Consider the following 24471-nt stretch of genomic DNA (forward strand, 5'->3'; position numbering starts at 1 on the left):
TTGGAATGGAAGCATAGAGAAAACAGTGAATATCAAAAACTGTTTGTCTCATGATGAAGATGAAGAGGAGGTGGCTGAAATGCATCCCCAAATAGCAGCGCCAACACAAGGACAACAAGGGACACCATTGAGGATAAATGAGAGTGCTTCTCCAAGCACACCACAAGGAGGAAATTCAAGTGCATCTTCAAGCACTTGCACACCAAGTGAAAGAGGTAAGAAATTTAGAAATCTAAGTGACATTTATGATGAAGGAATGAATTCCTTATTTGTCTTGTATTGTCATGTTGATGATCCTATTCATTTCGAAGATGCAATTAAAGATAGGAAATGGATAGAAGCTATGGATGAGGAGATGAATGCCATAGAGAGAAACAAAACATGGGATTTGGTTGAGCTACCAAAAGGCAAAGAAGTCATTGGAGTTAAATGGGTCTACAAGACCAAGAGCAATGCTGAAGGCAAGATAGAAAGGCACAAGGCAAGGCTGGTTGTCAAGGGGTACAAGCAGCAGTATGGGAGAGATTATGAGGAGACTTTCGCACCGGTTGCAAGAATGGAAACCGTGAGAGCAGTGTTGTCCATAGCAGCTCAAAACAAATGGAAAGTCTACCAAATGGACGTGAAGTCAGCATTCCTAAATGGAGTTTTAAAAGAAGAGGTATACATTGAACAGCCTCTCGGCTATGAGAAGAAAGGTGAAGAGCACAAAGTGTGCAAATTGAAGCAGGCTCTTTATGGGCTGAAGCAAGCGCCAAGAGCATGGTACAGCAGGATAGATTCTTATCTATTGGATAATGAATTCGACAAGTGTGAAGGAGAACCCATTGTCTACATCAAAGAAAAAGATGGTAAAATTTTAATTGTTGTCTTATATGTTGATGGTGTTATTTTCACAGGTAATGATGATCAGCTCATTGAAAATTTTAAATCAGTCATGAAGGATGAATTTGAAATGACTGATATGGGCTTCTTGAGATACTTCTTAGGCATAGAAGTAGATCAAAATGAAAAAGGAATTTTTATCTCACAAGCAAGATATATAAATCAAGTATTGAACAGATTTAACATGCATGAATGCAAGGCAGCGATCACTCCCACAGTAATGGGATTAAAACTCAGCAGAGAGGACAACAGCAAGGATTTCGATCCTAGTTTGTACAAGAGTATTGTTGGCAGCCTTATGTATTTAACAGCTACTAGGCCTGACATTATGTATGCTGTTAGTTTAATTTCCAGATTCATGGAGAGGCCAAAGGAGGCACATTGGCAGGCAGCAAAAAGAATTTTGAGGTATGTCAAAGGTACCAAAATGTTTGGAATTTTATATAATGTCTCAGAACATTCAGATTTGGTTGGATACACTGATAGTGATTGGGCTGGAAGTGTAGATGATCGGAAAAGCACTTCCGGTTATGTGTTTCATATGGGTTCAGGAGCCATTTCATGGGCTTCTAAGAAGCAGTCCATTGTAGCATTGTCTACAGCAGAGGCTGAATATGTGGCAGCTACAGCAGCAGCATGTCAAGCAGTGTGGATGAGAAGAATGTTGAGAAGTTTAGGCCAAGAACAGGCAAAAGCGACAATGATTTTTTGTGACAATAGCTCAGCTATTGCATTGTCAAAGAATTCAGTGTTTCATAAGAGAACGAAACACATTGATACAAGGTTTCACTACATCAGAGAATTGGTGAACAATGGAGAAATTGTCTTAGAACATTCAAGAACAGGTAGCAGACATCTTGACAAAGCCACTGGATCAGAAGAGCTTTGAATTTTTGAGAAAGTGTCTGGGTATGACCGAATGCCCAGCTGTTGAAATTAAAGGAGAGTGTTGAAATCTAATTTCAACGCAGACGTGCTCACCCAAAACCGCCAGAAACCGTTCACCAATCCCGCCTAAGAGTTCTCGGGCCACTTTCCGGTAAAGGGACTTTCCGTATATTTGAGCCCGAGAAAATTTGGAGTTGACGCGTGGCTGTCCCCTTACGTCACCATGTCTGACATTCTCGGGACATAAAGCTCTGCAGAAAATGATCTTCCGATATCTCCGTCCGCCGTTCGATTGTCTCCAGTGTTTTCGTCCGTTGATTGTCCGAAGCTGCTCCAAACCTGCATACGACAAACATTAATTTCATAGCGTGGAGTAAAATCAAGTTTCATTGACCATAACTTTTATTAATAAACTGTCATATGGGTAGGTAAAGTGTTAATGTTTTTTAATCGGAGGTATGGGCGCATATACATATTACGTAATTTTTGTATGGCACATATGTACCATGTATGTAATGTTTAATGCTTTTTATGCGTTGACCATTTTTGGTAATGGCATGTAAAAAGAACACAGACACGAGTTAAAAAAATATATGAACGAGCCAAAAGAAATATGCTCGTGGGTTGTAATGGTGGTGTTGGCCATCGTAAAACTGAGGAGTAGCGAAAAACCATGTGTGGTTTTGCACAGCAGTGCATAAAGAAAATGGTGGAGCGCATTTGTTTTGAATGCATATGTAAATTTTGTTTTTACAATAGTATGTAAAAGAAGTTTTTACATCAGTAAGTAATATGTTTTCACAGCAGTGAATGTAAATGAGAATTTTTCCAGCAGTGTAAATTCTCAAGTGAAAACAGAGTTTTGGTTGAATGTTGATTTTGGTAAATCCCTCTCAGTAAAAGAGGATGAATATGTATCAGTGATTTTTGTCTTAAACGAATAGAAATGTTTTTTATGGTGGTGAAATACTCTGTTCCTCAGTAAATTTTTTTAAAGCTTCCCTGTGCATAAAAGATCTTGGAAAGGTGAAACAGAGCATTGCCTCTGTGTGTTTGAATCTTTGTTTTTGGGATTTTATCAGAAAAATCCCCAACAAAGTAGCCTGACTTTTACCATTCAGGGGTCAATACAGAAGCTCGGCAGTTCGGATTTGAACGATAGTCTTCTTTCCGGTCCCGTCCTGGCCTAAATATTTCATTGTTTTGCCGGAGAAGCAAGAAACATCGAGACCTGCAAGCCTTTGCACTGCTGCCGCCTCACTTTCACCTGCCTTCCATTTCATAACAACTGGGAAACTTTACAAATCAAGAAAACAACTGATTACCAGTGCAGAGTCTGGAGTGCCAGAAGAGATAGCCCTGTTGAGTTTGCCACAGAAGAATGACCAAGAGTGGGCAGAGATTCATGATGTATGCCAAATCATGCAAGTGTATAAAGACTTCTTAAGAAAAGAAACACATCATTATTGCTCCAAAATTCTCCGTAGAGCCAACTTTTCATTTCCGTCATCAATTGAGAGTACCTATTTCTTGAGTCTCTGGTGTCTTCTACAGACATAGTCTTCACCTCTATCATTTTATTGGATTCCCTAAGTTCTCTTAAATCTTCCATTATCAGGGAACTGCAACCATAGATTTTTATTATTTGAAGTGTTTTCAAATCGAAATAACTCTTTGGAAATACCTTCAATGCTGAGCATTCTACTATGATGAACGTTTGGAGTACTGGCATTGCTCCTTCCTTTACGATTGGCAACTCTTCTAATTCATGCAACCCAACAATTGAAAATATCTTCAATAAAGAAAATGCCTCCTTGTCACCGAATTCCTGAGGAAACTTCTTTAATCTAGAGCATTCAATTATTTCTAATCGCTGCAGATTGTTGAGCTTATGCAGATGTGAAAGTTCTTCCAACATATTACACTTGTATAATATAAGACTAGTCATATTCTGAAAAGCACAAAAACTATTTTCCATTCTAACCAAGTCAGGACACTCCATATACAGTTTTCTCAACTTTGACATATTATTCATGTCACTCGGCAATGATCTCACCTTTGTGAGCTCTAACATGAGGGTGTTCAATTCAATCATATTCCCTAATGTGCCTTCCCTAATAATGCCCCCATTGTTGGTTAAATGGAGCCGGGTGAGTTGCTTTAAATTGGTCAGATTGCTAATGCTGGCCACTTTTTTCCATTTCTTGGGCTCACTTTTTTCCCATAGATTGGTGCATCCATACATTGCCAAACCTTGCAAAGAGGTGAGTCTTGAGATGCTGCAAGGTAGATACTGCAAATGGCCACATTTATCCATGGCTAGATGCCTTAAAGATTTCAAATTATGAAGGCCGGGCGGTAATTTCGTGATTCTAGAACGGCTCAGATCAAGGATCTCCAGGTTTCCAAGACTTGTAAGAGATGCAGGTAGTAAGTTGATGGGCATACCTGATAAGAAGAGGCATCTCAGCTGTTTCAAACACCCCACACTCTCTGGTAATGACCGCACTGACGTCCCACTCAAATCCAGAACCTTAAGAGAGACCATACCCCCAATAACGAGTTTTGGAATTTTCGTTAAACATTTGTTACCATCTATTAACAATGAACATAGTTCTGGAACTCTCATAGTCTCAGGGAGCGAACGCAGTTCGTTATTACTCAACAAAATCCGACTGCATCCGGAACATTCATTTTCATTGAAGGTGCTCAAACCTTGACCCACACGGCAAAAGAAAGTTTCTTCGGCCTCGGCAACCCGGATTCCCAAATCGCGCAGGAGGTTGTGTATCCTGAAGAATACTATGCACCCGTCAATGCCTCTTACGATGGGTTCTATCAAGCAACGATCTGCCAAAAGGCTGAGATAAACCCCTCCCACTGCGAATGGGTGGTAGCTAAGTTGATGGCGATCTTTTCTTGCCAGCAGTCCTTCTCCAACCCACAATGGAATCACATGGTTGGCGTGAATAATTTGGTCTTCTGCGAATGCTGCAGCCATGTATAGAAAGCATAATTGCAAATGAATATTCTCCTTACCCAGTGCATCATAACTCAAGCTTAGGCAAGCATCGAGGCTATGGTCATTTGGCAGTCTCTGAGCGGTCCATTTCCACTCCTGTGGATCAGTACACCCGGCCATTGCCCTCCCTACAACTTTAAGTGCCAAGGGAAGCCCTCCACACTTACAACACACCAACTTGGCATTTTCCTCATCGATGATTGCTGGTATGCTTCTGTTATTATAGGGAAAAGCATGATATGCAAACAACTTCCAACTCTCATCTTTGAACAAGTTCTCCATTGTTACTGTGTACTTCTCTGCAACACCCATTTTTAACAGTACACTGCGATACCTAGAACTCACAATAATTTTGGAGTTGGAGTGACCAGTTACAGCCCGCAGTATGCCCAATCCCTCCAACAATTCCGTGGCGTCCTTTTCCCAAAGGTCATCTATGAACAAGGAAAACTTGCTACTCTGCTGCAGTGACTCATTCAACCATATTTTTACACCATCTTCGTCCATGTTTTTCCCCAAAGCTACATTTTTTTGCAAGGTTATTTGTGTACAAAGCTCATCCCTAAGACTTCTAGCAGTTCGACTTTGCAAAACAGTTAGCCAGAGAGCATAACCGTCGCGAAAGTAATTGCTCACCTTTTCGCTGTTGAAGAGTCGCTTGAGAAGCAGAATTTTTTCAGATCCGCCCTTGCCAAGCACACCAATGCTGTTAGCCTCGATATCATCTATTACCCATTTTTCTATAATTGCGAAGGTTTTGTCTTGTCCCACTACTAGGGCTTCGTCAATCAACTTACTCCTTGCTCCGCCTTTTGGAGCATGAGCGGCCTGGGAAGTGCTTGCCAGAGCTTGGACACCTTGATTAATCTGCTTTTGTCCCTGAAGGATCCTCCGAGTTTGCTCTTGAGCTTGGACCATGTTAACCCAGGGCGATAATCTTACATATTCTTCTATATTTGCAATCAGAGTGTTGATCTTCTTGGTGGTTTGATATTGAGAAACAAGATCCCACCTTGGTATTGTGCACTGGTGCACAATTTCTGATGCTTCTTTGAGAAGCATCTGCAACTCTTTAAGCCATTTGTTAACAGCTGAAGCCTCATCTTTGTGCTGGTTCAATGCTAGCCGGCAATGCTGGATCTGCTCGATAATAGGCTCAATTCTTATCAATTTATCTTTCAAAGCGGCTAGCACTTTCCTGCAGCTAAGGGCAATGTTAATGTGCCGAAATATTTGGTCTATTGTCATCTGTAAGCCCACACCAATAAGTCCAGGGACAAAACCAGGATCACCCATGCTATTTTCAATAAATTCCCTCTAGAAATTATATGCAATCCCCTCTGCAATACAACGAAAACACTCTCCCAACTTAACTCAAATATTTTCCAGGATCTCAAAACGTTAAGCAAATACCAAAAATGTTGCGAGGCACTTTTGGTCGCAATATATTGCCGCCTGCAAGTCCTTGGGGTGAAAGGCTTTACGATGGTTTCGAATAAGTTGTTATTCATCGCTTTAAAGGTTAGGTAATTCGTTTCGGAGTCGTCTACTGAGGTGGATGGTCACAAGTGTTCTATTGAGGTGGATGGTCTGGTGGCTGGAATTTGGGAAAAAATTTGGCAAAGGTAGTTTTTGAATTATATTTTTAAAGGGAGAATTTAAATTTTAAAGAGTAATAATTATAATTTGAATTTAAAAAATAGATTTAGCACTATTAAAAATGTTTAAAACACCTAAATTTGTAAAGATTAACAACTATAATTTAAATTTACAAAAATTATAACTAAATTTCTGGAAATATAACCAAAATTTAAACAGTCTCGTTAGACTAACACATTCATCTCAATTAAAGCCGTAGGAGATGGGTTAGAATAAATATTGTAGGATTTTGAGTGCCGAAAGCATCGCACTACCATCCATTCAATTGCCATTGTAGATGCACATATCCATGTGAACGTTACTTCTTCGCACGTAAGTCCGAGGGAATTTATCAAAAAAATAATTCGTTATTAATAGTACATCGGAACATGTCTCTGTCCCAATGAGGGTAGGAATTACGAGGTAATTTATCGTATTAGATAGGAATATCTCTTGCGCCGGCCAGAGTAGGAATTTCAAGGCCAGAATTTATCGAAAAGAACAAAAAGGTTATTAATATTATACAGGAACATATCTCTGTCGCGATCAGGGTAGGAATCTTCAAATTTGAAGCACCGTCAAAGTCAAAGTCCGATGAAGTACCGTCAAAGTCGAAGTCCGATGAAGTAGGAATTTCAAATTTAGTATTCTGAAAATTCATGTATTTTTTGCAATTTTAATATTTGTTTTGATATATAAAATTGATAACTAAATTTTTTCACTATATTTATTTATAGATTATTTAATCACAAACAATTTACTCATCAAATTTCATCTTAATCACAAATTCCCTAAAAACAAGTTACCTGGGAATATTGTCAGGTACGCAAATTCCCTAAAAACAAGTTACCTGGGAATATTGTCAGGTACGTTGCGTTGCCAATAGGTGCCAGGGTTGGAATTTAAAGATTTGGACAAGCCAGATATTGAACATTGACGATTTTGAAAGCTTTTTTATCATAGAGGGACAAATCTACCTGCCAGATTTCATCATTGTCGCTGTAGCTTTATGGATTGGGGCTTTTGGTTAGTTCATTATACAAATGTAAAAGTAGATTATTGACAACTAAGTCCATGTTTATTCTCTTTCCATCTTATCCATTAGATAAAATTAATAACATCTTCAAAAATAAAAAGCATTGAATCAATCATTACCTTTTTTTATAATATTTAATATTTTCCCGATAATCAACTGATATCTTACTTTTATAATAATAAGCTCCTACACTTATTTAATATGCTCCAAATTCAACCATACTTCGCTCCTGGACCTGACCTGTTCCTACGCCAACTTACTTTAATGTTAGCCTCTCCGATTCAATAGGAAACTTGTCTGCAATCTTGCATTTGTTAATTATTGTGGACAACAATGTCGAACCAGTTTTTCAAGATATTTGTGATGCTTCCAAGGTCTAGTATGTTTTTCAATGTGCGATACATTTGTTGGTTGTCTTGGGCAGCGATGTCCGACAAGTTTTCCCACTAATGTGTGATGCTTCAAAGGCCTTGCAGGTTTTTCAAAGTGCGATAACAACAGATAGATGGTTATTCAATACCATAAAGTGAGACTAATTTCTCATGATTTTTGAATAGTTCACTTAGCACTCATTGCATCTGAAGAAGTGGGATTGAAATTAGTGAAATGAATCACATAGCATCAATCATCACTTCCGGGGCTTGCACCCGGTAACCAGGACTTCCCAGGAGGTCACCCATCCCAGAACTCCTCTGGCTCAAGCGCGCTTAACTGTGGAGTTTTTCCCCACAATCAAGCCCACTTAGCTTGCTACCCCATTTGCAAAACCTTAGCAAGTATTGTGCCTCATGAACCATTCAAGTAGAGATCCCTTGACTCTTTTTGAATTTAAGTATGGGGGTTTACGCAGTGCATTTTATTATATATCATTTTGGGATTCAACTGCGTTAAGTAAGTCATTCACGTATGACCATTTTCATGAGAGGTAGTCACCCCTGTGAGCATCACTTCTTCACTTCTTCACCCTTGTGAGCATCACCCGATGCAATGAGTGCTAAGTGAACTATTCAAAAATCATGAGAAATTAGTCAGTTACGACTACCTCTCATGAAAATGGTCATACATGAATGACTTACTTAACGCAGTTGAATCCCAAAATGATATCTAATAAAATGCACTGCGTAAACCCCCATACTTAAATTCAAAAAGAGTCAAGGGATCTCTACTTGAATGGTTCATGAGGCACAATACTTGCTAAGGTTTTGCAAATGGGGTAGCAAGCTAAGTGGGCTTGATTGTGGGGAAAAACTCCACAGTTAAGCGCGCTTGAGCCAGAGGAGTTCTGGGATGGGTGACCTCCTGGGAAGTCCTGGTTACCGGGTGCAAGCCCTGGAAGTGATGATTGATGCTATGTGATTCATTTCACTAGTTTCAATCCCACTTCTTCACCCCTGTGAGCATCACCCGATGCAATGAGTGCTAAGTGAACTATTCAAAAATCATGAGAAATTAGTCAGTTACGACTACCTCTCATGAAAATGGTCATACGTGAATGACTTACTTAACGCAGTTGAATCCCAAAATGATATCTAATAAAATGCACTGTGTAAACCCCCATACTTAAATTCAAAAAGAGTCAAGGGATCTCTACTTGAATGGTTCATGAGGCACAATACTTGCTAAGGTTTTGCAAATGGGGTAGCAAGCTAAGTGGGCTTGATTGTGGGGAAAAACTCCACAGTTAAGCGCGCTTGAGCCAGAGGAGTTCTGGGATGGGTGACCTCCTGGGAAGTCCTGGGTACCGGGTGCAAGCCCCGGAAGTGATGATTGATGCTATGTGATTCATTTCACTAGTTTCAATCCCACTTCTTCACCCCTGTGAGCATCACCCGATGCAATGAGTGCTAAGTGAACTATTCAAAAATCATGAGAAATTAGTCAGTTACGACTACCTCTCATGAAAATGGTCATACGTGAATGACTTACTTAACGCAGTTGAATCCCAAAATGATATCTAATAAAATGCACTGCGTAAACCCCCATACTTAAATTCAAAAAGAGTCAAGGGATCTCTACTTGAATGGTTCATGAGGCACAATACTTGCTAAGGTTTTGCAAATGGGGTAGCAATCTAAGTGGACTTGATTGTGGGGAAAAACTCCACAGTTAAGCGCGCTTGAGCCAGAGGAGTTGTTATCACAAAATCATGTTCTGATGGCTGCTGATCAGGAAGACTTTGAGTAACTATTTCAAACCAAACTTTTGGCTGAGGCTTAGCCTCCTCAGCCTGAGAGGGCTCTCTCAAAGGGTTAAAGATTTTGATTAAAGAATAAGATAGATGGCTAACTCTATGGTTTGTGATTGTATATGTTTATAGGTTGAAAGATGAAGGTTGGCTACCATTGGGCTATGGAGTCAAAGTATGTTTAGTACCACAGCAAGATCAGCTTAACATGAAGTCAGGGCATAGAGAGTTTTTATACATCAACAAAACAAAGATACAATGCAAGGAAACACAGTTTATAAATACATGAAGGAAGTTAGAGCATCATTGATGAATTCTAAGTAACATGTATTCATACCACTGCAAGTAAGTGAAAGAGGAAAGCCATGAGACAATTGGACATTAAAAACCCTCTTTGAATCCTGAGTAGTGAAGCCAAAACATTCTACCTAGCATGGAAGTCAAGGCATTATAGAGTTCAAGTGCAGAAATGCAAATATAAAACAGTGAAACACAGTTAGTTTATCTATGAAGGAAGTCAGAGCATCATTGATGAATTCTGAGTATCATAAGTAAACCTCACTGCAATGTAAGTATTGGAAGATGCCATCAAAACAAAAACATACAAGAACTCTTCATGAATCTTGAGTTGTCTAAGTAGAAATTCTGCATTAGGTTAAAAATATACACAGTCTGCACATAGAGCAGCAATTGAGCCAAAAAGTCTCCAACCCTTTGCTAATTCAACCTCTTGCTCTATATAAAGCATTTACAATTAGGATTCCATCATCCCTCCTCAAGAGAATTTGAATTTGCCATCAGTGACACCTATTCTAACCATAAAACAAACCATTAAATGTATTTGACACCTAACTAGTAGTCCTAGAGACCTAATACAACTAGGAGTGTAACTCCTTATTATGATTACAACAAACTTATCTAAACATTTAAAGCATTCTTTGACACCTAACACTCCATGAGGTCGAATTTGATGAAGCCTCCCACGTGGTCACCCAACTGCTGATGAGAAACCCTAGAAATTAGGGAACATGTTTCCCTGTTTTTAGGGTTAGTTCCTTGAAAATTGCAGAGCCTTTATCTCTTCATCCATGACACATTTTACGAAACTGAAGGAGGTTTTTGTAGCCCATGTTGTCCAGAACAAAAACCTCTCCTGGTTTTTGAAAATATTTCTCCAGCTATCCAGAAGCTGTCCTTGAAAAACACGTGGAAAACAGGGAAAAATCCGTTTTCTGAAATTAGGGTCTCAATGAAAGCTTCTTATCTCCCAACTGAAAACACATACGAATAAAGTGAGATAGGTTATTGTCTCTGGACATGTTATGAAGAGAAACCTCCTTCATAATTCCAAGATAGTCTTTCATGTGACCAAAAACTGATTTTTAAAAACACTACTAAAACCAGTAGACAAAGCTTGACTTTCTGCAGTTTCGTAGCGCAAGTTTAACCATAAATTCCTCCCACCTCAGAACGAATTTGAAGAAACTGAAAGAGGTTTTTGTAGTGCAGCATGTTAGGAAGAAAAGCCTCTTTCAGTTTGCAAAATTAAGTTCTCATCTGCTCAGGAAAGCTTTTAGAAATGGACTAGTAAAAGCCGAAAACAGAGTTTCTTCAGCTGAAACAGACTGCTACAGGGGTTTCGCAGCGCGCTGCGAAAACACTGATTTCGTAGCGCAAAACAGGATTTTTACACTGTCTGCGCTACGAAAACGTGGATTCGTAGCTGGTTTCAAAATTTCTCCTTATCCTCCTCAAAGCTCTGTCTTTCTTCTTGACTGCTGGCTGCCTTGTTTCTGTCATTCTTGTACATTGGTGATGGTTGTACTGATGATGATATTTTCCTTTCTTTTGACATTTTCTCCTTTGAAATTTCTTTAGACAAAACAAATTGGAAGAAAATACCTTGCTTAATTGAGGAGCTGCCTTGCTTGAATTTGATGAAGATTTCTGCTCTCCTTTTCCTTTGAAATATTTTCAGTGATAACAGGAGTTCTGGGATGGGTGACCTCCTGGGAAGTCCTGGTTACCGGGTGCAAGCCCTGGAAGTGATGATTGATGCTATGTGATTCATTTCACTAGTTTCAATCCCACTTCTTCACCCCTGTGAGCATCACCCGATGCAATGAGTGCTAAGTGAACTATTCAAAAATCATGAGAAATTAGTCAGTTACGACTACCTCTCATGAAAATGGTCATACGTGAATGACTTACTTAACGCAGTTGAATCCCAAAATGATATCTAATAAAATGCACTGCGTAAACCCCCATACTTAAATTCAAAAAGAGTCAAGGGATCTCTACTTGAATGGTTCATGAGGCACAATACTTGCTAAGGTTTTGCAAATGGGGTAGCAAGCTAAGTGGGCTTGATTGTGGGGAAAAACTCCACAGTTAAGCACGCTTGAGCCAGAGGAGTTCTGGGATGGGTGACCTCCTGGGAAGTCCTGGTTACCGGGTGCAAGCCCCGGAAGTGATGATTGATGCTATGTGATTCATTTCACTAGTTTCAATCCCACTTCTTCACCCCTGTGAGCATCACCCGATGCAATGAGTGCTAAGTGAACTATTCAAAAATCATGAGAAATTAGTCAGATGGGTGACCTCCTGGGAAGTCCTAGTTACCGGGTGCAAGCCCCGGAAGTGATGATTGATGCTATGTGATTCATTTCACTAGTTTCAATCCCACTTCTTCACCCCTGTGAGCATCACCCGATGCAATGAGTGCTAAGTGAACTATTCAAAAATCATGAGAAATTAGTCAGTTACGACTACCTCTCATGAAAATGGTCATACGTGAATGACTTACTTAACGCAGTTGAATCCCAAAATGATATCTAATAAAATGCACTGCGTAAACCCCCATACATAAAAATTTATGTTGTTTTGGTTATTGTTACGGTGTATCTTTATCACTTTTAACCATTGTAAGTGTGAAAACAAAGAGGCTTAGGAGATCATACTTCATTTGTATTGGTTATTATTGAGGCGTATATATTTCTTTTAAGAATGGTAAGTTTTAAAAAATGAAAATAAAGAAGTTTGAGGAGCCTAGGAATGAAATTGAATTGTTTAAAGTAATGAATAAATTATATATAAATGATATATATTTTTAATGAGAAAGAAGTTTGAGGAGCCTAGGAATGAAATTGAATTGTGTAAAGTAATGAATAAATTATATATAAATGATATATATTTTTAATGAGAGAGTTAATTTATATTAGGTTGTGATATTGGTAATCATTAATAAACAATGTTTTAGTTTCAATTAAGTGATTATGTAAGGGAGTTTATTCTCAATTAATTAGTCATGTATAATTCAAAAATTTATGCATGGATAATAAATTTTAGTAAAGAAGCTATGCATATAAACTAAGTGATCAGCTAGTGGTGCATACAAAACTTGATTTTACTTGAGTAATTAAAGTGCAACTAATGCATTTTGGAAGGAGCACTTATGTTGAAAGAGAATATTATCACCGGAGAAAGAGTATCTAGGACCAAGTGCACTATGAACTAGGTAAATATGCATGTACACTAATACTCTACTTGAAGCAAACTAAGGTGTGTGCAATAAATGGGTCCTAATAATATGTAGCCATATTAAGTACCCATGTACAAAACAACTATGAAAATATATGAAATATGACATTTGTTCCTCGATGATGTGCATTCTACTTGTATTTATCATTTTTCTTAACGATTTCATGCGTTGTAAGCACATGGGCCTTGCATTCTTCAAAGCACCAACTTTTATGAGCTCATCTTGTTTTACAGGAGTGATTGAATGCATCCATATTAGGATTTTTCGTGGATTTTTCCAAGCTACTCTCATTGTTAGCTTTGAAGTGTGAAAGGAAGAAACAAACACCCAGTACTTAGTAGCAACTTTGAGAGAATATAGATGATTACATGCTTCTCTTTCTTGTCTATTCCACATGCCTTGATTTGTAGAAGCAAAGATTTGAACTTTGTGAAGAAGTATTGCAAGGTATCAAAACTACTTGGGCTCAATGAGTTGAGCTCATTCTCCAACTGGTATCCTTGTAGTTCATCATGTTTCCTTAACATACCCTTTAATGTGGTCGAGACTTCATTTGGCGTGGAAGAATATATCCAAACATATTGAAAAGTGTAACAACTTGAATGCTTCATTTATCTTATTAAAATAGTTAACTGTGGAATTAAGATCTAATTCAGTTCCCATAGTAATCTATAGAGTCCTTTGCTTCTGAGTAGAAAGAGATTTTGTTTCCATTCAACATAATTGAATGGTATGAAGATCACTAACAAGGGCTTGTACATTCCCTATACTCTATGACTATTATAGTCCTTTGTCGCATGCAAACAAAGATATGGGTTTCTTCTCAGAAGCTCTTCTTGTGCTCTAATTTTGATTAAGTGTGAGAAATTTCTAAGTAATTAAAGTGCACAAGGACAAGTTGGCACTTGTCTACAAGGAGAATATTCCCACCCAAGGAAAAATATCATGGACCACATGCACTATGGACTACAAGATTTAGGAAAATATGAACTAAGTAAAGATGCACGTACAATAATATTTCCATCAAGAAGTCTTTGAAAAATGACTTAGAATTAACAAATAGGTTATGTACAAAGCCTCACAAATGTGCAAAGTTCTAATATTTCCACCAAGAAGTCTTTGAACAATGACTTACAATTAATAAATAGGTTATGTACAAAGCCTCACAAATGTGCAAAGTTCTCTAAAATACTGTCACTTCTTATAAATATTTTTAATAAAAAAATGGGATATGTTTTCTTTTAAATAATAGGAAAACCTATCATAATTTAGTGATCAAACTAGTAGTGGGGACAACAATCACTAGTTGCTATCCAAAAATTTAGGTTGACTCTTCATTATTATTCAAGGAAAACCACCTCATTAGTGGTCTAGAAGAGGGTGAACTTCCATTCATGTGAGATGCCTTTAGGTCTTCAACCATTAACATGATGTCTAATGAAGACAAGCTCTTAACAAAGTAGAAACAATTTTAAGTCATACTCTTCCATTGTTAGGATAAAGTTTTTATTCAATAAAAATTGAAATATTTAGGCCGATAGGCCTTCCTTTGAAAGGGACTTTCGTCGTCCCTTTGTCCCTCGTACTGACACGTGGCATCGGATTCCGAATGGCAAAACCAGGGGTTTTTCAGTCTCGTGTGACAGGTAGCGTGAGAATAGAGCGGGACGGTTCTGCAGGGAGTGGCGTCAAAATAGAGCGGGACAGTTCTGAGGGAGTGGCGTCGTGGATATGAGTTACTTCTTTCCTGAAAGATAATGAGTAATAGTACCTGAGTTGTCGTAGTTCCTGAGATGCTGAAGCAGGGATGGATCCCACGTCTCTCCTGCCATTTTGGGGAGTGAATTACTTATGATTTGCCTGAATGAGGTGATCAGTCTCAGAAATTCAAGTGATGACCTTACCTTTATTCAAGCAAGCAGTTGGTGGGCAGTTCTTGAAATGATTCTAGCTACCCTTTGAATCCAGCTTCGTGGATACTGTACCGGCTAAGAGATGTGATTAACCATTTGGGTGCACCTGCCAAGTGATAAATGAGTATTAGCTTTAGAGGTGATTTATTTTTATTGGAAATGCTTTGAGAAACACACCCATGTTTGACTGGTGCACCACATAGCACAGAATGCCTTTGGCCGAGGGGCATGATTCTTGCTAGAATCACCCAAAATTTGCATCTGATCTCATCCTTTTTGAGACTCTTGCCACAGCAAGAATGGAACCAGGGTGGACAGATTTATACCCTGTCACCAAGCAAACCAGAAAACCAAGGCTCTGTTAATTTATTCTCTATTCTGTTAATGGAAGGAAACTTGTGTAAAAGTTAGTTTTAGTAGCTGAAATAGCTTGATCTTGCTCTTAGTTGGATTTCAGAGGCAAAATTTTGTTCTGTTAATAGAAGGATTCTCGCACAAAAGTTTGTTTTAGTGGCTGAAACAGCTTGATCCTGCCCGTATTTGGATTTATCAGTTGTTTTGTTCTCACCCAAGTTAAAAGATTTTGGTCTTGCTCATGATTTTGTGCGAATTTAAAATTTTGTTGATTTATCAGTTGTTTTGTTCTCACCCAGGTTAAAAGATTTTGGTCTTGCTCATGATTTTGTGCGAATTTAAAATTTTGTTAACAGAAAAAGATCTATATTTACTATCTGATTTTACTTCTCTCTGTTATGTGTTGGACACCAGGTTTTGCCGCCTGCAGTACCTTTTAAAAAAGAAGCTGACAACACTAGCCCTAGACTTTCAAAGAACCCTGTTTTCAGTAATCACCAGAAATTAGCTGGCAGACGTGGGAGTCCTAATGGAATCAAGCTGCCATTTTCTTCGCCTGGTATGCCTCCATCTTCACGGATTCCCAACAAGCTTTTTCCAGTTTCTAATGTTTGTGCAGACACTAGTTTCAAAGGGAACGGGGAAACTGGAGTGAAGGGATTTATGCCTATGCCTGGTGGTAATGAGTATACCAGGCCTTCTTTCCAAAGAGGGGTCAGATCATTACACCCGCAAGGTGGTCCTAATCCATATTTGAGCAGCTATGGACATAGGCCCAACAACATACACGAGAAAAGAAGGCTTAACTATGATTGGAATTCTCAGCAAGCTCTTTATGGTACAGATAATACTGCAATGTATCAAAGAGTTGGACCAAGGAATCGACCACTTCCCCCATTGATTCCTCCAAATTATGGTTTAGCAAATAATCCTGGTTTCCATGGTAATTGTATAGTGGTTCTTATTCCAATTCATTTGGCAGGAATAGTTCATAGCTGTTTCATGTCTTGTTACTGTCACAATATTCATATTTGTAGTGGGTGAATTTTTGTTTTGCAGCTATACCAACATTATATTTTCCACCAAGAACACACCTAGATAGTGTTAGAGGCGGGCCTTATTTTGTGCAGCCCCCACCTCCTGGTGTGTTCGTTTCTGCACCTGATCCTCAGTTGTGTGCTAGCATAGTCAAACAGATTGACTACTACTTCAGGTTTGCTGAGACATACACTTTTATTACTTGTGGCCTATTTTCATGAACCAAAACAATTAGTATGTTTGTAATTCATCAAAATGTGATTCTTTTGATTTTTTAATTCTATGACAAATAGCTCACGCTTACTGCCATCACAGTCAATCGAGTACCATGCCAGGTTTTCCTGCGCAGGGGTCTGATTATTCTGATTATTGCTGTTCCATTAGCATAATTGATATGTTTTTTTCCCTCATAAAAAGAACTTATATTCTCATTATCCAAAATATACATTATGCAGACTAACAATTGATATGTTTACTTATTACTAATTATAAAAAGCCTCTTTACTTGAACTTTCTATCTGCTTACAATTAGTTTGTTCTTACCCCCATTGTGTTGTACATTCTTTACGATTTATTTGTTGTCTGCAGTGTTGTAAATTTATGTAAAGATCCCTTTTTGCGTATGAATATGGATGGGCAGGGTTGGGTGCCTATTTCATTGATTGCAGGTTTTAATCTGGTGAGATATTGGATAAGTGTTCATCTGTTATTATTCAATGTCTTTTAAAGCCTACTACTGTCTACAATTGATATCCCAATAAGTTCATAACTTTTCTGGTTTACATAAAGGAGATTATCTGGTTTCTGTTCAAGGGTAGAAAATCTTGTATATAATAAAAGATTCTATAATATCTTTTGCAGATTAAGGCATTAACATCTGACATAAACCTCATACTTTTTGCATTGTGAAGTTCAAGTGTAGTTGAAGTGAAGGTGAGTGTCATCATCACCTAACTTTTCAGAACTTGCCATTATCCTGCATTTGTCTATTATTTACATTTTCAGTCTTTTGTGACAGGCTGACAAGATAAGGAGGCGTGGTGACTGGTCAAAGTGGGTCTTACCTGCTGGAGTTATCAAATCTACGTCAAGGACTCAACCACAAGACACCTGTATAAATGTTAATACAGGCAATGTTGAAAATGATGCTAAATTGGAGGGGCAAACAAGTGTTTCGTCAAGGCATCTTATTGGATCTCCCTTAACAGAAAATGGAGTTCCAAGTGGAGTTTCATCTGAATTGGAGAGAACTTCAGATCATGGAATATCTAAGAGAACTTTTCCTGAAGGGGATATCATTAACGGTATTCTTGATATCAGGATAAATGAGACAGTATGAACTGCATTTTTAAGCACTATTTTTTTCTGTACATTATAGGGTTGCTGAATGAAAAGAATCTGGTGGTGTTCCAGCAAAACTGAGTGCTGGAAGGTTTCGATTTCATATATTGGGACATGAGAAAATGTGGAATGAAACATCATAAAAACTTCTTACAGTGATCTTCAGTTTGGCAAAGAGTTGGGAATTTAACAGTTCACCTGCAAAGACCTTAATTTGCATTTTTGGAAGAAAGTTCTTAATAATTTTAGATCATGGGCCATTACTCATGATCGAAAGGCTATGAAGTCTATTTTGGTATTTTCTATCTCGGATGGATGAACTACCTCTGGTATTTTCTGCTTGGCATGCTGGGTTGCACATTCTGCTGTCAAAATAATGACAGAAGATGACTTTGATGTAATAATGACAACATTAATAGATCACAACTCATTACTGTTTTGGAAGTGCAACTTTTCAACTCCTTTGGTTGAATCAATTTTGAGTTAGGAGTGAGAATAAATGACATGCATGCTAATTTTTGAGCTAAGTAGTACATCTTCTGATATACATTCAATTCGATATTACATTTGGGTGGTCATGCTGAAATTAATTTGAACTTTTTGCATTGTCAAGCTTTTCATGTTTACATGACAAGTACTGATATTTGAATTATTGGCTAAGGTGTGAATCTTTCAGTTATCATTCTGATGGTACTTCGAATAAATGTTTGTTTTAAGCCAGTTTCTGTTGTCTTTTTCGAGGATTGATTGTCTTTGGTTAATCCAAATGATATGGAGCCTATATTATGTTGATGTTTTGTTTGCGTAAGTATCGTTCGTCATGTATTGGTGAAAACACTGATCAAAGAACTGATTAACATTTAGAGACAGGAGTTGCACGTGGTCATAACTTACGCAACTCTATTGAAAGACCGAAAATTTTAATCTTTAACAATATTGTTGCTCTATTTTGTCTTTTGGATTGTGTTTTTCGTTTATGTATTAACCAGATTTTATAGATGGGTTTTGGTTCATGCCAGTTTTAAACTTTTTTTGTAGTTAAACTTTGGTTCGATTCTTGCTTGCATTCATCATTTAATGTTTTTGGAGTGATGAAGAGAATGTAATGGACAAGGGAAACTCAAAGCAAAGCTTCTTTTTTTGGCATTTATGCTGAAGGTTTTGAAATTTTTGTTGATATAACATTGGGTAATCCAACAGAATGATGATTGCACTTCTGATAATGTGTCTAGACTTATTCCTTGTAAGATTTTTGCCTACGTTGAGAACAGTAGAAGGAATTGGATTTTTTGTCATTGAAGCTAAATCTAAGTGTTTCTTTTTGCCTCTTCATACAATGATTTGGGCTTACTGCATTGGAGATGCAGTTCATTTTGATCCTTACTCGTAACTAACATTTTCAATCCTGAAGAAATATTGTTTGGCGATGAGTTGGTTATGACCCAGATTGGAAACATAGAGAAAAGCTTTGTAGATACAGCATTGGTTAAAGCAGCAGAATGGTGCTCACTCTCCAGGTATAGGCTTGTCTACCCTTGAAGTTTCTGCCTTTTGAGCTGATTAGAGGTGTAATGGGTCTAGATTTTGTATGTCATTTTGACTATCTGAATTTAGTGGGTACTCTTTGCTCTTCCTTCCTGGAATCTGTACAAAGATAGATTACAGTGAATGTCTTTATTTCTCTAGTAATTAGATTGGAAATGTAAAGGATCGTAAAGAAAAACGTTAATCACCTTTTATATTAAAGTATATATGATTTATCGTAGATACAACATTGGTTAAATCAGTAAGGTTGGTGCTTACTCGTCAGGCATAGGCTTGTCTGCTCTTAAAGTTTTTGACCTTTGATCTAACTAGAGGTAATGGATTCTGATTTTGCACGTCATTTGTTAGAAATCTGCAGTTTCTAAATCTTAATGTGACCCGGTTAAAAGCATTAAAGCATTAAAGCGTTAAAAGCATTAAAGCATTAAAGCACTAAAGCAGTTTCTAATCTAAAGCATTAGATCTTAAGCGTTGAATTGGTATATGATGGACGTACCAGATTAGAGTTAAATAATATATAAAGAATTGGGTCCTCTCTCTCCCACACACAAGAGTTGCATTCTTCTTCATCAAGAAGCACATAAAGAAAGTGAGGGCAAGAGGAGAGAAACCGAATTCTGAAGAAGAGGAACAGTCAGGAGTCAGATTAAAGTAGATGGCAGCCATTACATCTTCCGCTGTTAATCAAGGTATGTCATCTCATATAAAGTTCTGCTTGTGAAATATTCGATATTGATGATCTTTGGGCTGTTAGCTGTTAATGGAAATTTTACATTTGGTATCAGAGCAACAATCAATAACTGAATATTTCCTATGATTGCAATTGATCTGTTCTGTGCTTTACTCATGTGATTGAGCCTTCGGGAAACTGTGGGGGTTTCATGAAAAATTCCTTCACTGATTTTGGATATCTTGTGAGAGTTTTTTTTTATAGCCACGTTAGGGCAACCATCCCTAGATTTCTCATACTCACCGCCCAATATTATTGTATCGATGAATCAAAGGGGACGAAATCGTGGACGTGCACGACTATATCGATTTCTTTATATTCAACCCTTTTACGGAGTCAGATTGGCTCTCTCCCATGAAATACCAGATTGGCTCTCTCCCACGAGTTTTTGTTTTTTTTCGGACCTCATTCAAATGGGCCGTAATATGGGTTTTAATGAATGACCTGCTTTTCGTTATCTTTATTTGCCTATCCATGGTTGGTTAAGTATACATATGATTTATAGCTTTACGCCTGTGCTACAGTAAATCCAGAAATGGTTCTCATTTCTGAGATCAAGGTTTCGTAGGAGGGCTTTACTTAACTAAGAGATGTTCCCGTGGAATTGGCAATAAGAATGTATCGGAAATGGATGTTTGTATGAATATCGGCCCTCTCAAATAACATATGTCTGTGCGAAAGTGTGACCTATCGCATCACATAATTTCTCCGGTATTACTCCCAATTTCATAATCTTTTTCTACACGTTGACCCACACCGTCGATAAGTGCAGAGCATCCCACACTGTTGGGTTGTGTGTTGGATTTTGGCATGAAGGCTTTTTCCTTCATTGCTAGTCGATGATTTGGGAGAACTATGCGAGTTTGCAAAGTGACATCTCTATAACGGATTTCTTCTTTTCCGAGGCCATAATACAGGTTCATGATAGGGCTAATCCAATTTATGCAGCCGAAGCTTATGAGATATGAAACTAATAGAAAACACAGAATTAACTTAAGATTGGGCCTTGATCTCTTAATGCCAAACAACCCTCAATATCCTAATCCTTCCTTTCTGGCAGAATCACGATTTGCTTGTAGCCCTGAAACTTTAATCGATCGAAAAATCATTTGATCTGACAGATTTTAACTTTTGTCCGTGACTCGAATCTGAATTATTGCTGAAGGAATGTGATTTGGATAAGCAAAAACCAGAAACTCATTACTCCCTTATAATCACAATCGCCGATCGATGGACAGACGGCATAATGAGGACGTTCGGCAAAGTGCATATGGATAAAATTATTGTTTGTGGCAGATGTAATACACATGTAAGGGATGTCAATTCAGATTATGGAAAGGTCAGCTACAGAGTAAATCGTTGGCTCTAATTGTTTGAAATTTGGGCATAAAAGTAATTACTCTATGACTGATTGTTTTTTTTTTTCCGAGAAAAAAAACAGAAATTTTCATTAGCAAAAATATAAAGTTTTACAATCTGAAATGATCACTTCTCAAGAAGTTTTACCCCCTGAAGCTGGGCCCAAACGACCTGGCGAGAACAAAAATAGCGCTTGAAAGAGCCTTCACAACAGCTGCTGTCTCTAGCATCTCTGTCATAAAACAATTTCCCTTTTTCCAGCTGTTCAGAAATACCAAAAAAGATTTTAAGCAGAACAGAAAGGGTCTCCTTCTAAGAAGGAAAACAACCCCGCAGTACATGTGCTGAGCATATGGTCAAAAACTGTGATAGATGTTTGAGTTTTGTATAACTCTGATAACAACCTGTGATATGTATTTACAACAAAAGAAATATAAAAACAGCAGAGTCTTAGAAACCTGTGGGGATAACAAAAAACTGTATGATATAAAAAGAGGATCCGTAAACCCCATTCATGTAGGAGGAGCGAAAGGTGGCTGCTGTGTGAAAGATTGGTGCCCCTGTAAGAATTCCTCTATTGCCCATCCGCCCAGAATCTGTTGAATGCCAGCTTTAGACAACTGATCAGCTTCATCATTATTTTCCCTGTATATATGACATAATTGAAAATTGTTAAAAGACGGCTTTAGTAACATAATTTCATCTAAAAGAGGCTTTAAAATCTGGTTTTGACATGATGCATTGCCATTGACCCATTTGGTAACATTTTGTGAGTCGCCAAAAATTTGTATAGTATAGATGTTCCTCTGGAGAAGCCAACACATCAAGAGGTGTAAAGCAGATAGCTCGGCAAAGTTATTAGTCCCAAGGCCCAATCCAACAGAAGCTTTAAAATAATGGTCTGCAGAGAGATGAATGCTCATGCCAGCGCCGGCCCTGTTATTCTGAGAGGCTCCATCATAAAAAGCCCAGGGAATGCCTTCCCTTATGATGAAAGGCTTGTCTCGACTAGGGGGGATTTTTGCCTCTGGTACAGGTATAGAGGAATAAATTGCTGCACAATTTGAAGCAACAACTGATGTTGGGATGGATTTGTCATGAAAGATGCTAATGTTTCTCGCCAGCCATACACCCCAGAAGAAAATGGGAGGCAGGTTTCTCAGAGATCCTTCCGGATGCTTTTGCCACCAGTTTTTCCATGTCACTTCCAAAGGTTCCGGTCCCCATTGTGCCTTGATATTTAGCATACCTGTAAGCTCATCCCAAATCTTTGAAGAAACAGTACAAGAAATAAAAAGATGTCTAATAGATTCCTCTGCTGATTTACATAAAGGACATCTGCCAGGACCGATAAGGTATCTAGCTTGCAGTCTGTCCCAAGTTGGAATTTTGCCTTTCAGCATACACCAAAGGAAAATACGGGCTTTAGCCGGACTAGTCAGTTTCCAAATGCTTTTTGACCACCATTCAGGGGTATCCCATCCTTTCTGATTCATTAGGAAAGAGTAGCCTTCTTTGGGATGGTATTCTCCTGTTTTACCCAATGCCCAGATTAGCTTGTCAGGTTCATCTTTGAGTCTTACATGAGAACGGTGGAGTTCTTGGGTGAAAGAGGCCCATTCATTCTTCCATCGGGTATTGAGACCAAGATCTTCATCATTTTTCCAGGCCTGACCCCATAAGGTAGAAAGGCCCACTTTCTCCACCTGGTTTAGTGTGACTATTCCTTTGCTGTCAAGATGTCTAAGGAGACCCGGGGATAGTGCATATGCTTCGTTGCAACCCACCCACGGGTCCCTTCCAACTCTAATGAGGCTGCCATCACCAACTTTCCATGCAAGACCTCGTTCTATCACAGTGAAAGCCTCCAGCGTAGCCTTCTAGATGACAGAAATGTACTTCTGATTCTTTTGCTGACTTCTGATCCAATCTTCCAAAGGAGTTGGATCTATGTATTTCCTCTTAACCACCTTTGTCCAGAGGTTCTCCATCGATATCAGTCTCCACCCAGACTTAGCTGCCAAAGACAGGCTGAACTCAGGGAGCCTCTTGATTCCCCACCCTCCCCAATCTTTTGGTCTTGCGATCTTATCCCAAGCCACCCATGGCAGAACCGAAGAGTCCTTTGTCGAACCTACCCATAAGAATCTGCTACAAATCTTCCTAATCTTTTCCAGCACTCCTTTCGGGACCCAGGAAAGGGCCGCCCAGTAAACTGGGATGGCTAACAAGACTGATTTGAGGAGTGTCAATCTTCCAGCTCTGGAAAGCCACCTGAAGCACCAGTGGTTTATTCTTGCTTCGATCTTTGCTATAAGCCAGTTCCAATCCTCTTTCTTGTAGGCTACTGGCTTTAACCAAAACCCCAGATATTTAAAGGGAGTGTCCAGGGGATGAAGAGGAAAGGTAAAAAGATTGGAGATTCTCTCTTTTTCCCTTCTGTTTAGGTCAGCTGCACAGATTTGAGACTTTCTAGTGTTTATCTGCATTCCGGTGGCTTTCATAAAGAGATCAAAAATGTTTTTATATTCCTTAATCTCGTTAGAAGATCCATTTGAAAAAATCAGAATATCATCGACAAAAAGCAAATGAGAGATAAAGAGGTTGATTGCTACCTCAATCCCTTTTACCTTTCCTTCTCTTCTTGCCTTATGAATCAGTCTGCTCAAGCCTTCTGCCACTAACAGGAATAAGAGCGGCGATAATGGGCATCCTTGCCTGAGACCTCTTTGGCTGTTGAAAAAGGGGGAAGCAGAACCATTTATCAATACTGCAAAGCTGACACTTGAGATACAGCCCATAATCCAGCTTGTGAAAGAGTAATTGAACCCCAAATGAGTCAACATCATCCTCAGGTACAGCCAATTGACACGATCATAGGCTTTTGATAAATCTATTTTTAAGACCGCACCCTTCTTTTTCTTTTGTCTGACACTGTGGATAACCTCCTGTGCTACCCCAATTGCTTCATGGATTTGCCTGCCAGCTAGGAACCC

General features: G+C 38.5%; 2 protein-coding genes across 2 annotated transcripts; one reads left to right on the forward strand and one right to left on the reverse strand.

The window, feature by feature from the left end:
• Window positions 1–1986: 1986 nt before the first annotated feature.
• LOC149189775 (disease resistance protein At4g27190-like) lies at window positions 1987–6091 on the reverse strand. The gene is made up of 2 exons (XM_089410335.1): window positions 3830–6091; window positions 1987–2112 (listed from the first exon to the last, which is right to left on the reverse strand). Exons 1-2 carry the CDS (start codon window positions 6089–6091, stop codon window positions 1987–1989), a joined length of 2388 nt encoding a protein of 795 aa, XP_089266461.1.
• An 8713-nt stretch (window positions 6092–14804) lies between these two features.
• On the forward strand, window positions 14805–17922 carry LOC149189776 (la-related protein 1C-like). The gene is made up of 6 exons (XM_089410336.1): window positions 14805–14912; window positions 15877–16405; window positions 16522–16675; window positions 17089–17179; window positions 17362–17433; window positions 17519–17922. The coding sequence occupies exons 1-5, from the start codon at window positions 14805–14807 to the stop codon at window positions 17407–17409; spliced, it is 930 nt and encodes a 309-aa protein (XP_089266462.1). The 3' UTR covers window positions 17410–17433; window positions 17519–17922.
• Window positions 17923–24471: the final 6549 nt, after the last annotated feature.

Source organism: Pinus tabuliformis, chromosome 3_1 (genome assembly GCF_031772625.1).
Source record: "Pinus tabuliformis cultivar Carrire ecotype Pingquan chromosome 3_1, CPIR1, whole genome shotgun sequence".
NCBI lineage: Eukaryota > Viridiplantae > Streptophyta > Pinopsida > Pinales > Pinaceae > Pinus > Pinus tabuliformis.

Excerpts from the sequence above, each read along its gene's own strand:
- LOC149189775 (XM_089410335.1), bottom strand. The coding sequence starts at position 6,091 with ATGGGTGATCCTGGTTTTGTCCCTGGACTTATTGGTGTGGGCTTACAG. Across the intron at positions 2,113-3,829 it reads TCATGTTAGAGCTCACAAAG|GTTTGGAGCAGCTTCGGACA; the intron begins GTGAGATCATTG and ends TGTCGTATGCAG.
- LOC149189776 (XM_089410336.1), top strand. The coding sequence starts at position 14,805 with ATGGCAAAACCAGGGGTTTTTCAGTCTCGTGTGACAGGTAGCGTGAGA. Across the intron at positions 16,676-17,088 it reads CAGATTGACTACTACTTCAG|TGTTGTAAATTTATGTAAAG; the intron begins GTTTGCTGAGAC and ends TGTTGTCTGCAG. Across the intron at positions 17,180-17,361 it reads TGATTGCAGGTTTTAATCTG|ATTAAGGCATTAACATCTGA; the intron begins GTGAGATATTGG and ends TATCTTTTGCAG.